This window comes from Hyalella azteca, unplaced genomic scaffold (genome assembly GCF_000764305.2).
Source record: "Hyalella azteca isolate HAZT.00-mixed unplaced genomic scaffold, Hazt_2.0.2 contig4103, whole genome shotgun sequence".
NCBI lineage: Eukaryota > Metazoa > Arthropoda > Malacostraca > Amphipoda > Hyalellidae > Hyalella > Hyalella azteca.
Window position 1 is genome coordinate 967 of NW_025934329.1, and position 14,901 is coordinate 15,867.

General features: G+C 37.4%; 2 protein-coding genes across 2 annotated transcripts; both read left to right on the forward strand.

Moving 5' to 3' along the window:
- Positions 1–732: 732 nt before the first annotated feature.
- Positions 733–3,376, forward strand: LOC108671411 (the record flags this gene model as incomplete). The annotated part of the gene is made up of 4 exons (XM_018158957.2): positions 733–907; positions 1,974–2,122; positions 2,327–2,538; positions 2,990–3,376. Coding segments are annotated over 4 exons (693 nt in total), but the record flags the coding sequence as incomplete, so codon positions are not given.
- A 2,948-nt stretch (positions 3,377–6,324) lies between these two features.
- On the forward strand, positions 6,325–14,845 carry LOC108671414 (eukaryotic translation initiation factor 5A). The gene is made up of 4 exons (XM_018158961.2): positions 6,325–6,404; positions 12,149–12,289; positions 12,562–12,729; positions 14,028–14,845. Exons 2-4 carry the CDS (start codon positions 12,182–12,184, stop codon positions 14,226–14,228), a joined length of 477 nt encoding a protein of 158 aa, XP_018014450.1. The 5' UTR covers positions 6,325–6,404; positions 12,149–12,181; the 3' UTR covers positions 14,229–14,845.
- Positions 14,846–14,901: the final 56 nt, after the last annotated feature.

Genomic DNA, 14,901 nt, shown 5'->3' on the forward strand with positions numbered 1-14,901 from the left:
CGTGCCAGCAATGATGAAACATCACAAACTGTTGCCATATTTATTTAGAAGCCTTTAGAATTCAAATCTACAAACCCTAAGTGACTACATAAGTCACCTTAAGTGACTACGTAAGTCACCTTAAGTGACTACATAAGTCGCCCTAAGTGACTACATAAGTCACCTTAAGACTTAAGTGACTACATAAGTCACCTTAAGTGACTACATAAGTCGCTTTAAGTGATTACATAAGTCACCTTAAGTGACTATGTAAGTCACCTTAAGTGACTACATAAGTCGCCCTAAGTGACTACATAAGTCACCTTAAGTGACTACATAAGTCGCCTTAAGTGACCATCTAAATCGCCGTAGGGTCACCACTAAGGCCACCTTAAGGTCACGCTCATTTATACTTTTTTGTTGTGTTTTTGGCATTGCCTGACAAGAATGGTTTCACTGAACGATTGGGACGTCAAATTACGTACGTCTCGTAATGACTCTGAAATCTTGCAACCAATAGGCATAAGGTGTTGGAAATGACTTATTATGACCTAATAACTGTCTTATGCTTATGTCCAAACAACAAATAACTTTCGCTTTTAAACACTTTTCAACAAATTTTTATTTCTGTCGCCTGAATATTGACTGCTTACAAATCTATAGTTTTTTCACGTATTTAAAAAATAGTAAATTTATTAAATGAAGTAGAATATCAGTAATTTTCGCCAAATAAAGTTAATTTGTATTTTTCAGGTGGCTGAGATAGAGAGATCTGCCAGCCCCTGTTCAGAGCCTGACGTAGCGCAGCTGCGTGAGCGACTAACAGCTTTAGATTTGCAGCTGCAAGAGACCAGCGTCCAGGCCAACCAACAGCTGTCACTCCTGCACTGCAACCACGAGCAGCGCTTACAGCTGCTCCGGCAACTCGGTTGAGTAACTGAGTCTGCTTTTTCTGGACAATCAACTCAATCCTTCTGGTTAAGGGGCGAATTTCTCGAAGAACACGTCCAATGCACGATTGCTACATGTTAAATAAGCTACACATCGTTTGTTTGAGTTTAATTCATATTGATGACCAAGAATAGTCCACAGACCTTCAATTTCTTCAGAAACATTCAGTACACGATGCGTTTGCGTCGAGTAATGTTGATGAAATTAAAAGTCATGTTCTAAAACAAACCAGGAACGATACTACAATATACTACATGCAGCCCATGGTTACATGAAGGTTGATATAACGAATGTCTTCCCTTGAGCTAAATAATCTTCAGTTCGTTACTTAATTTCTTTGTGTGTTGTTGATTGATTCCGATTCACATTAAATCCCATCTCATATCCATTCTCGGTCCTCACATTCAAATTTGTTTCCGAAACGTTAATTTTCCATCACACCCTCAACCGGCATTAACGGTCAAGGTTCGGCCGAATTCGAAAAATTTTCCTTTTTCAATTGCCTTGGCCATCAAAAATCTGTGATAACCTTCAATTTATTTTATTTTGCCACGTACGAAAACCCTAAAAGTTGGATTGTTGTACTGTAAATTACAAATTTAATATCGAACTGTGGGTGGTTTTAGTAGTTTTCGTAAGAGGATTCGGCCTTTTCTTCTTGCCAGCATTTGGAACCCCAGTGAGCGCACGCGGCTCTGGTGAACGCATAACAATAGTGGAAATAGCGGTGTCGGCGTTAATTAGGCCATTAGACCTGTTGCCGGTTCTGAACATGGCAGAATTTTCAGAGCTTGTTGAGAGTCTCGAACACCCAATTTGCTGCTCCGATTTTGCTGTGCTTAATCGCTCGGCCACCTAGCCGATTTTGACAAGAGCTGTAGCAGGTATAGCTATGATCGAACACACAACTCACTGCTAAAATTTTATCCGTTAGGCTATTTACCGATTTTTGACCAGAAATATAGCAGGTAGGTTGCATAGAACCCGCAACTCACTGCTTCAATCCTGATATTCTGAAGTGTAACCACTGGGTCACCCCGCAGAGGAGCTGCGCCGCTGCGACGATGACGAGGCGTCGTTCCCTGACCTGCCGACGGAGGAGGACCTGCTGGTGTCGTCGCTGCCGTGCCTCGCGTTGCCTCCCCTTGCTTCACCGCGCACCAAAAAACATGAAAAAATTATAGGCCTTAAAGCAAGTGCAGCTTGAAACGTGACCAGTCAGTGTTTTTTCGTGGACAGAAATGTTGACATAGAAAATAAATTCACACGGTTGAGGAATGCACGAGCACTGAACTGTCTTTCTGTATGTTTTGTTGGTGCTACGTGACCGTATACCCACGTTAATTGTTTCATTTGTGTTATCGTAATTTGTTAATCAGTTTACTGATGTCCATAGAAAGCTGCAATCAGCTCAGCGTGGGGTCGCGTATTGAGTAGCAAGTTGAACAAGTCCCCAGCGAGCCCCGCAGTCTCCCACAGCACCCCCGCTCTGCCCCCCTCCCCGCCCTCTGCTACCCGCACGGGCAAGAGGGGCTCCTCACAATTCTATGCCCCACTCCTCCCTGAGCATCAAAAGAGGACGCCGCTCAACGTCGAATCCCAACTCCAGTGAGTGTCATTCATCACCATGTGAGTTTCCGTGTTTTTTTTTTTTGTGGGGAAATGGACTGGGCGCAGCCGCAGCCCAAAAATTTTACTCTTTTACTCTAGCCCTGGAGCAAACGCCCAGCTTCAACATGCACTAACTTTCCTCAGCCTCGGAGCTAGAAGCCGCAGACTTCGCTTGAACTCCGTAATCCAGAAAAGCGACACACTGCGGAAAGATGATAGCGCCGTAGCTAGGTCTTCAACCAATGCTTAATTAAGCATGCTCGTTTAAAAGCAGGCGGTTCCTCATTCGGCTGTACCTACTCTGGCCTAATCTCTTCTGGCCTAGCCTATTCATGCTGTCCCGGCTCGTAACCTTCTTCCAAAACATCATGGATATTTTTCCCTGATGTTTGGCTTCGTTTTTCATGATCTTTGTAAACTATGGTTAAACGTAGATAATCTTTTTCAGAATGGGAAGTGACGAAGAGGAAGACGAAGAGAGGTACACGAAGACAGAAATTAGCCCTGAAGCGTTAGCCGAGATTTCTGCTTTCAAGCAGCTCATCCAAGCCTATTTCGCCGGCCACTGCTTCACGCAGTCGCCTGAATTACAGCAGTACTTGTAAACATCTATTTTCTTGGTTCATAACGTACGTTTCAAATTTTATGCAAATTTCGAATGATTGGCAAAATGATTACGTCGACGTCCTCCTTGTGGGCCTCTATGTGATTTCAGTTACTTAATGCAAGCTCAAAAATGTCAAATTGTAATTCATAGCAAGTGGTGAATTTTTCTCGTATTTATAGACGTCTCGGACAATTTTCCTGCCGGACTCGCGGCCGGTCTCCAAATTCAGTGAGTATGGAATATCTCCCAAACTAATGAACGCAGCTCGATGAAACTTGGTATGCGTATTCATTAGGTCCTAACGGTGATGTTTGGCTCGTGACAATTTCTTAAATTTCGCCTTCATTCGTGAGTTGTGTGGCAATACAGGTGTATATTAGCAGCGATCAAGAAATTTCTTCTAAGCTACTGAACAGATTTGAACGAAACTTTGTATAAATCCTAACCTCCCATCGATGTTGTTAAGCTCGTGGCAATTTTTTATTGAATTTGTTTCGTTTGCGAGTTATATGGCTATACATTAGGGCTCTTGGTCAATGCAAAATTAAAAATAGGCCTCAGAAATGTCTGTCGTTTCTTCGTATATCCGGATCACTCGTGAACGAAGGAAAAATCGAAAAAAATAGTCACGAATTGTCACAAAAATAAATTTTTTGATCACTGCGAATTTAAGCACGTATTGCTGTTTAAATTACGAAATTTACCCGAGACGTCATTTTTAGAGCGTCTCGAGATTTCCTGAAATAGCTGTCTATATCATTTGTTACAACTCCCTGGATGACAAAATGAAACTTTTTTTTGTCTAAAAACTGGGAAAGTTGCACTCCACTCATCAAATAGTAATTTATGCACCGATTGCGGAAATTATTTGTTAGAGACAAGCCTAAGCCTCGATATTAGACTAAAATTTGGTTAGTGAACTTCTGGATAATCAGCAAGTAGCATTTGATATGAAAAGCGGAGCAAAAAAATTATGGCCAAACACTGTTAATCATTGGATCGAAAGAATGAAGTTTACAATGTGTCAACCAATGCAATGTTTTCTTTTTATATTTTCTTTAGAGATAAAAGTAATTACGGCTCCATCTGTCGTTTCATTTTCCACGTACAGTGCCGGAAAACTATACGACCACCCTCTTTTCTCCAAATATTTTTTCTTGCACAAAAATTATGGGATTCTAATTACACGAGGTTAAACTACCTTTAAAAACGGTTCCAACGTTACGCGAAAAAAATAATTTTCTCAAAATATATGAGCAGAAATTATGAAAATTAGAAAAACCTAGGTGGAAATGGTTATACGACCAGGATAGGTTTTTCTCCATTTTGGTATCTCTTTGTAATATTTTCACTTCAAAAGTACACCAATATAAAGAAAATCCTGATTTTCGTCATTTAGGGCCTTTCTGGTGTACTTCTGGTGTAGTTCATTGTCCTCACTTATATTTTTTCGAAGTAAAAAATATGCCAAATGGGACAAGACTCACTGAGGCCGAGACGGCGCAGATTTTCGGATTTGTGAAATGCAGTAGAAGCCAACGGGGCACTGCAATGGGAACGAAACGCTCAAAACCCATTGCACAATCATTTTTTGCTAATCCGGACGGCTACGGATGAAAAAAGCACACTTGACCAACCCCAAAATTAACCGACATGGATCTTAGGAGACTGTTTTCTGAGGCTTCTAAAACTTGCGCTACCTCTACTTCTATAAAATTGGCCACTGGAGTTGATGTGACAGCACGACTGACGACGCATCCGTTAGACATTGCATGACTCGAAGAAATTAAAATACATGAAGATGAAAAATGCCCCTGTACTCCAACAAAAGCATATTATCAACCGACAAAAATTTGCTGAAAAAAATTGCTTATTGGTAAGGGATGGCACAAGATTATCTTCAGTGATGAAAAAAGTTCAATCTTTATGGTCCAGATAGGTGGCAATGCTACTGGCACCACTGGACCGAGAGCCTGCATTTTTTCCAAGCGGCAACCTTGTGGTGGTTCGGTCATGGTTTGAAGGGCGTTTAGCCGAAAGGGAAAATCAACTCTGGCTATATTACATGGGAGACAAGATTCCGAGGCTTACAAGCACACGCTGTTTTACAAACTTCTCTCTTTTCCTGATGAGAAACACGAGGGATCATATGTTTTCCAACAAGACAATGCTTCGATTCACAACTCAAAAACAGCAAATATGTGGTTCCTAGAGCAGAATATTACTCTGTTTGCCGTGGCCGGCACTTAGTCCCCATTGAAAACTTATGGGGCATCATGGCGAGAGATGTTTACCAAAATGAGCGCCAGTTTCAATCTGAGTGATCTGAGCACGGCTATCCTTCGTTTTTGGGATGAAATTTCTCAAAAAACACTGGATTATATGGTAAATAGCGTGGGGAGAAGATGCATTGAGGTAATTATGGCGTGAGATTGCCTATTAAAATGAGTGTATGTGATCGACAAACGGAAAAACATACTTTGGTCTTATAACCATTTCCACCTAGGTTTTTCTAATTTTCATAATTTCTTTTCATATATTATGAGAAAAATAACTTTTTTCGCATAGCGTTGGAACCGTTTTTAATCGTAGTTTAACCTCGTGTAATTAGAATCCCATAATTTTTGTGCAAGAAAAAATATTTGTAGAAAACTGGGTGGTCGTATAGCCATTTCCGGCACTGTACACAAGGGAAAGATTTTTTCTGTCGGTTCATCGTCTGTTATGGGTACTTTTCTCATGCGAAATTGTATGGTACGTATTTAAGATTTTTCATGCGGAACGTACCTCTAACATATTTTGGTATTAAATTGAAGCTTATCAGTCTGATTGGTGCATTGCTGATTTTTTTAACACAGGAAGCGCGGTTTCATACATAATTCAATATATTGTTCTATGTAAAACTGTGTACGCCAAACAAACAACGTAAATCAAAGATATTTAAATAAATTTCTAAATGACTTAATATGCCCCGCACGTTTATAATGTACGGTCTATACTCTATAACATCTTGACTATTTTTTGGGTAAACAAATTCATTGCTCTAAATGTGTGATTCAACAAACAAAAACGTAGAATTCTTTTAGAACTGTAGAAGCCATTTGGAAAAGTAACAATACCTGGAGGTGTCTGCCACTATATGGTAATTTTCAGTGTTTCCATTAATACTTTCAGCCAGTGTAGCGTGCGCTTTTCGTTGCTCCATTGTTGTTCCCTATTCGGTGTGTTGTGCACATCACCCGACCGTAACACACGTGTGAGTAGTCTTGGTTAGATTTTACAATGCTATCAATTCTATGTTTTTGCTAGGTTTCAAAAAGATGAAATAGGTTCTAAGAACTTTATATTAATTTGTTCCTTCAATCTGTGATTATTTCTATAAGTTCAATTATTTTGTGTGTGTTTTTTTTCAATAAAGTCGTCCCTGAATTTGGCGGTGTCTTGGACCGCGTTGACTTTTTTTTTTGCTTCCAGTGAAAGCACATTTTCAATGGCCAATACGCATTAAAATTCATTGACAAACATTGTGATATTATTTGAAATTATTTTTTTACGTTTTTTGAATTCAAAACCCAACGTTATTTCCTGATGCAAGTTTTGCTGTTTGCTACCTACCTACATTTTGTGGCGTTACATTGACACATCTAGATTCAACTTTCAAGGTTAACCTACTCAGGCTACTGGCTTCAGCAGCCACTAATGACGTCAGTTATTTGATCTTGTGCTGAATGTTGATTGTGTGCGAGTATTCTGAACCTTGAATTTTAGTAAAGTTTTTAATCAGCTGGTTGTGCTCCCTAATCCCTATACTGTTTGTTGATGAATTTTAATTCAGGGTGCTTTTAAACCAATTCCTATTCTTTTTTATTCATGTAGGAAAAACTAAGGAAAGATTTCTTTAATTCTAATTTCAAGCATGATACCTAGTAGAATGCAATTGCAATGCAAGGGCTAGGATTCCTAGGAAGTTATTACTGGATTTCAGTAGCTGCAATCTAAATTGAATTGAATTAAATTTAATGCTGGTGGTTAGGGTAAATGCGGTATATTCCGACATCATGGGTAATTGAACCGTAATTCTGACACTTCTCAACTTTTTTCCTTTATATGAAGCTTTTTCTTGGTTCCATGCATTCGTTGATGGTTGAAATAATGACGACTGTGACGTCATACTTTTGCGCGCCATACCATTGCCAAAACACTAGGTCTGGGCCGTCTGGAAATGACGTCAGTTATTTGATCTTGTGCTGAATGTTGATTGTGTGCGAGTATTCTGAACCTTGAATTTTAGTAAAGTTTTTAATCAGCTGGTTGTGTTCCCTACACTGTTTGTTGATGAATTTTAATTTATGGTTGTTTTAAACCAATTATTCTTTTTATTCACGTACTATAAGAAAGATTTCTTTGATTCTAATTTCAAACATGATAGTAGAATGCAAGGGCTAGGATTCCTAGGAAGTTAGGTATTACTGGATTTCAGTAGCTGCAATCTAAATTGAATTACCTAGGTAGCTAAATTTAATGCTGGTGGTTAACTTAATTTCATTGACTTGTTAATTTAAAATTCCAAGTCATGTCCTGCAAAACATTCCCAAGCATCCAAAATAGTTATTGAGTCATGATTCTGAAAAAGTTTTTATTCATTGGAAATGGAAGGAAATACCCCAATGAAGATTGAAGATTGTAACAAGAAATTTTTCCTTTTGAATTCCAGTTGTTTTCTCAATTTCCTGTTTTACTTGAATATTTAGTTTATTATCTTGCTAAGCCTATTAATACTAGAAGTCTAGACTCTAGAATGCTATAATTTTTTTGGTCTACTCACAGCCAGGCAGCCTCACAGGAATAAAGAAGCAGAGGAAACCAAAATGTCTACAACATTCACCACTATGCTGGACTGCTGGAGGCATAACACATACATAACTTTGAAGCCAAATATTTCATATTCAGCCACATGAATAGGCTTTTTTTAAATTGTTTTTGAACGAATGATATCTATAGCGGAATTTTTAAAGCTATTTTTTTTAATTTGCAAAACCTACGACCAAATTTAAAAATTAGGATGAAGCTGCTCACAGATAAGACAATATGGTTAGGGTAAAGACACCATTTTCCGACACCTTAAGGACGTAGCAAGAAATAAATGGCTATAAATTGATCACCGTAGCACAACTCGAGTTCTGATTGGTTTACGTCACTCAAAACACCTCACTATGTGCCAGCAATGATGAAACGTCACAAACTGTTGCCATATTTATTTAAGAGCCTTTAGAATTCAAATTTATAAAATTGCTGAATTCCAACACTGTGTGACTAAATGCGGCGTATTGTGAGACTAATTCCAAAAGCGCTTCAATATTGTAATTTGTAATTCCGACACCGTGTCGTAATTCTGACACCCTGTGTCAGAATACAACACCCTGTGTGACAGTGTGTGTTGTAATTTTGACACCCTGTGTTGGAATTAGTTTTTACGTGTCTAAAACAGTCTCTTAAATCAATCATCTATTAGTTTATTTACCACTTTAAATCAGCAAATAGGTAAACACACCATATTCCAACACCTTAAGGATGGAGCTAGAAATAAAGGGCTATAAACAGATCACTGTATGTGCAACTCAAGTTCTGATTGGTTTACATCACTCTCAAAAGACCACACTACACTCCAGCAATGATTAAACTTAACCAACTGCTGCCATATTTATTTTAAAGCCTTTAGGATTCAAATCTACAAAATCGCTGAATTCTGACACTATGATTAAATGTGGCATATTGTGAGACTAATTCTGACAGTGCTTGAAAATTGTAATTCATAATTCTGACACCCTGTGTCACGGCTGTGTGTCGTAATTCTGACACCATGTCGGAATTAGTTTTTATGTGTCTAAAACTGTCTCTTGAATCAATCGTCTATTAATTTATTTACCACGTAAAATCAGCAAATACAAGTATACTTAAATGATTCCTAATATATTCACAGACTTATTTAAAAGTCTCAAATCATAATATTCTTTCTACACAAACAGTTCATCACTATTTAGTAAAGCAAGGTCAACTATCAACATTCATTACATGGTAGGCCTACGATGTTCTCACTAGTTGACTTAGACTTTTGCTCTGCGGATCTTAACATTTTCCAGCTAGACCTAGTGTTTTGCGGAAATCTGGCGTGCAATAGTATGACCACTATTTCAACCATCTATGCATGCATGGAACTAAGACCAAGCTTAAGGCCCTGATTGAGAACCATTGGGTTACGAACAGGCTTGGCTCTTCCCTATGAGTTTCTTCACAAATTAGGCTTAAGTTTGCTCCACTCCTAAATGAGATAGCAATATGAATTTTTCCATGTTTATCCAGCTATTTATTTATAAATGGTGACCAGGAACAAAAAATATGTACACTTTGTATTAAAAAGTTATAATGAAAGGGAATTTCAAGAAACTTTGAATATTATTGTTCATCAAGTCTGCAACTTTGATACTTTTTTCGAGATATAAACGGGTTGTAATTTTTATTCTCCATTGAATGATATACTCAGCATTCCTTGATCAGCCTCCTTGTTGTAGATATTATCTACTGAAAAAAGTTTTGATTGAGTCTGCTGATATGCGGGGGAAAACCCCGCATACTAGCTGCTTAAATGCAGACGTTGTGGAAGGCATAAGGGGAAAAAGATGTCATAAATTACAGAACTGTCAGTCCACGACGGGTGGCACGGTAAAGGCGAACTCAATGAGGGGCAAAGAATAATACGTGGCCAGTGGTCCGCCTAGTCCAATTAGTTATAGCCAACCGTTGGCCTTCCTCGGCCACCTGAAAGCGACCAGTGACCGCGAGAAAGGGTCTGGCTAGGATATCATATTACAAAGAGTACAAGCTCGAGGGTAGCGACTGGCCGAGCTTCGGGCAGATCGAGGATTTTACACGATGGTCGTGAAAACCTTGCTCTCAGACTTTGCTGCATTTTGACTACAAGCTTTAATATAAAGGAAAAAGTTGAGGGGTGTTGGAATTACCCACCATGTTGAAATATGGTGAAAATTTACCTTTTATGGTTCAGATTTATTAAAATTCTTTCCCGTTTTTACACCCCTATGCAATTTCTTCAATAAAATTAGAAAAACATTTTTGCATAATTTTTTAAATCAATGGTGTTGCGATTGTTTTTCCCTTCTCTTTATGGAAAATTCTCTATTTTCCAGATTGTCATTCTGGTTGGTGGATCTGGAATGGAAATTTGAATTAATTTTGCCATCTCACTTGATAAACTAAGCTTTTTTAATCTATACCAGACCAACAGCTTTTTGTTGAACTGAGGCATATGACTAATATCCATCCAAAATTTTCAGCCTAGCTGCCCTATGTTGCCTTCTTCCATTGATGTCTCAGTTTAAATGAACAATTTGTGTAACTGGATATTTATTGAAAATTTTCAACATGAGAAAATTATGTAGCTGAATTAACCACCACTCATTGTCTTCTATTTGCTCTATCATAACCAACCTCTGTATGTATAACTTTAATTTTGGTGGAAGTTGTTTGATCTCCTGGCAGTTGCATCAATCAAATCTTGAAGTGATGAACAAGAAATTGCAGTATTAGCATTCAAGTTGAATAACCTGAGTGGTTAATTATATGATAAATTGACATGCTAAACATTGTTCTTAATTCCATGTTTTTGTTTTGCTCCAAATTTAAAAGTGGAAGTACTTCAATGTATTGCAATATTGAATTATTACTAATTTGAATTTTAGAGAGCTTCCACAATGTAAAATAACAACAATAGTATGAATTTTGGTGTCTGAGCCAGAACTCTTTAAATGCTTTTATTTTGATTCTTGAGATTGGCAATAAGTGATGCTATGAAGTATATGTATGATGAGCAATGATTAGTGATAGGCAAGGGCATGATGGTGTAGCTTCAAACACAATGCAGGGGATGTAAAGTTTTTAACCCTTTCGTATGCAAGTGATCATTAATGATAACTTGAAATATCAATTCCTAGTCACTCATGTGGACTCCAGAATCCAAGGTTTCATTTATACTCCATTACACTTAATTGCTCTTCTCATTCCACTGTAATCCATTCATATGTAGTGCAGCTGAGTTCAAATAAGATCAAATGTTCCTTATCTACTATCAGCCAGTACATCGTTATACTATGGTATTACTTCCACTGCTATGAGAAGATAGTACTGGCAGCAATATGGATTACTAGTGGTGACAGAAACAAGTTTAGTATGAAATAATTCTGCATTAATGCAAAACAATATTACAAGGATTTTTTGTACTGTAGAAAAGTAAAGAGTAATTTGAGTTAGAATGCATGTGAGGAGAATGGTGTATGATCTTCTTTCCATTTTAATTGTTTGGTTGTTCATTTCATTCTGCTTCTTCATGTCTGTACAAACAATGAACTGTCAACTATTTCATGTGCTTGAATCCTGAATTCCATGCTACTTACACAAGATACAAATTTTTTCTAAACAGTTTTGGTACTATAACATCACCGGGCTGATCCTGTGTGGTAACCCAGGCTTACTTGCAAAAAAATTCAAGGATTTTGAACATGATTATGAGCAAACCTTGTCTGAAATTTTCTACTGAATTTATTTTTGTTAGATGAATTTGGTAGGTCATTCCATGGATAAGTGAACTTTTAATTCATGGAGTGTTGACAGAACTAAGTTATTTAATAAGCCCACATTATTGAGTTGCCAAATGGTGCTGAGGCTTTGTGGAGAAAACTTTGGTTTTGAAGCGTAAGAATGTTAGACTTTGTTTAAATGCCAGGATTATTGTACAATTTCACACTTTGTAATACTATTTTCCTAGCATAAAATTCACTTGAATAAGTTAGCTCAAAATTGTCTGATCCATTATGACCTCAATTTTTTATTACAGTCTTTAACTGTCAAAGTTTTATTTATATATGCAAGTTTTTCTGGTCATAAAAATTTATAAATTTTGATGTGAAAAATTGATTTTTTTTTCAGTTTGTCCTGCAGTTTTAGGAAAACACTTTCACAATGTCTGAGGAGCTCAATGCTGAATTTGAAACCGCTGAATCTGGCGTGTCCAACGTTTACCCGGCACAGTGCTCCTCCCTCCGCAAAAATGGATATGTTGTAATTAAGGTGAGTATCATAAAGTTCTTTTATGTCATTTTTTACCATGTAAAGAAGTTGAAGTTTCTTATGAATGAAAACTTTTGGAAGCCTTTTTAGTGCATTTTCTCATTTGTGGAAAAATGCCCTATTGTGCTTGCCATGTTCGTCTGTCTGTCCATCCATGACTTCACATTTTTGTTGAGAAAATGCCCTCTCTGTCACTCACTGCAGTGAGTACTGAGTTATATTTTTTCTCATGTCTGTTTAGGTATTGATAACAAAAAGTATATTTGTTGCAGGGTCGGCCTTGTAAAATTGTTGAGATGTCCACATCAAAAACTGGCAAACATGGGCATGCTAAGGTGCATCTCGTGGGAATTGATCTGTTCAGCGGCAAGAAATATGAGGACATCTGTCCCTCCACTCACAATATGGACGTACCTGTGGTCAAGCGTGCTGATTACCAGGTCTGTTGATTTGATAATTCATGTTGGTTTTAAGTATTCCAGCCACTATTCGCTTTTTTTGGGGGTTGTGCTATTATAGTTCTATTATAATACCAAAATGCTGGACAATTTAGGTGCAAAATCGATGGAAAGTGGCCAAATTCTTATGTAGCTTTTAGTTAAAAATGAAGCAATTTTGCAAAGAGAATTCACCCAATTTAAATTTAATTTAAACTTTGTTGAATTTACTGACTAAGATGAATATAAAATTGAATGAGTAACAAATAGAGAACTGGTGATAATTTTTTTCATTGTTATTTAAGCTGTCAAAATATAAATTAATAGCTGATTAGCCTGGCAATGCCATGGCTTGATATATTTCCCTGGCATTTAAGAATGTTGCTTTTCCCAAGTCACGTCCTTCACATTACCTCAAAGCACTCTAAAATTATATCAATTTTTGATTCAATATTTTCCTCACAGTTTTGCAATGCCATTCTATTCGCCCACTGATAATGAATTTTAAAGTCCAAGTAATGTATAAAGTTAAGCTCATACTCCTTGTGCATCATAAGCATACCACGGAAATGTGCCTCAACAGCGCATATATTCATGGCATAGGCTTAATACACTAACTTGGATAAATATGAGACTCGTCATGTATTTCTAATGTTTAATTTAAAAATGTGCCACACTTAATATTATTTATCTCGTAAAAACAGAAAATTGGCAACATCTTAAGACTTTTTTTACATAATTTTCATGATGTAGATTTGTCAGGTTAAATTTTTTAAAATTTAAATGTTTGAATGATGTGATTAACCTCAACAAGTTCACTAGTTAAGTTAATATATATGAAATACTGTTGAAAGCATCCATCTGGAATTGGTATCCTTTACCTTTAGGTGTGTTCCGCTAATGTTGTGTAAAGTTGAATTTATTTTCTAATGGATCTTGCCTCAGTTTTAGCATTTGAATCACTTTACCTATAGGTACTTATTTCATGGGACATGTTGAGAAAAGAGAACCAAAGATTCTACCTCGTTATTTTATGCTTTTTCTTATTTTTAAAATTTGTTTTACTAGTATTTCGGTCATGGGACTACTAGTATTTTGATCATGGTCAGTATTATGGGACTGAGTTTCTTTACAGAATATTTCTTGTTTATTAATTTTACTGTGATACTTCCCCCGTGCGAAGTAAGTAGTAGCCAAATTGTTATTGACACTTTTTCAGTTATTCCATTATGTACTTTTATTTGTTTGACTTTAGTGATGTGTACTACCACCTGTATTATATGATCATTTTTTTTAATTAGCTGGTGGACATTTCGGCGGACAACTTCCTTTCACTGATGCAAGAGTCCGGAGACCTGCGTGAGGACATTAAGATCCCGGATGGTGAACTCGGCACGGAAATCCGCAGCAAATTTGAGTCCGGGGAGGACATTCTGTGCACCGTCTTGTGCGCCATGGGCAGCGAGATGGTCATCGCCACAAAACCCAACAGCGGCAAATAGTCGCATCACACTATTTTTATCTATTCAAACCGAAACTCTCATTTGCGTTTTGACTGTTCTAAGACCTCATAAAATGCATGAATTGTGCAGCATTGAAAATGAAACACTCATTTTCCAATCATGCCCTCTGTTAATCATGTAACTCCTCTCGTTCCTTTCCTTCTTTTTATTATACTCATGACTTATGTTTCCATTAGACGGTGGTCAATGCTCAGTCTTTCGTTTTCCTCTTCCATTGTTAATGTTAGTCCCTAAAAGCCTTAACTCTCCGACCCTTGCAACTAGTGTCCGCCTTTACGCGGACACACATTTTGCTGTATTATTTTATTAATCATGTTATTTTTTCTTACCATTCAACTGACTAACATTATTCCCATTTGTGAACTCATTCCATACTATACTACATATCTCTTATCTTTCAAAGCCACGCTTGCAATTGCTGCTAATCTCTTGGTGACGTGAGCTTCAACAGTCATTTGAACATTTCTTTTTCAAGATTTGCCATTTTTACGTATAATGACCGACCAGGTGTTTGTCGTGGTTAACGCGAGTCGTGGATCACGGGTGTGCCGAGAATATAACTTGTTATGCGTCAAATACATTTGGGAGTAAACGCACGACTTATCATTTTAATAGCCCGATTGCATAGTATCTTTGTTGAAAAAATGGGCCT

Excerpts from the sequence above, each read along its gene's own strand:
- LOC108671414 (XM_018158961.2), top strand. The coding sequence starts at position 12,182 with ATGTCTGAGGAGCTCAATGCTGAATTTGAAACCGCTGAATCTGGCGTG. Across the intron at positions 12,290-12,561 it reads ATGGATATGTTGTAATTAAG|GGTCGGCCTTGTAAAATTGT; the intron begins GTGAGTATCATA and ends TATTTGTTGCAG. Across the intron at positions 12,730-14,027 it reads TCAAGCGTGCTGATTACCAG|CTGGTGGACATTTCGGCGGA; the intron begins GTCTGTTGATTT and ends TTTTTTAATTAG.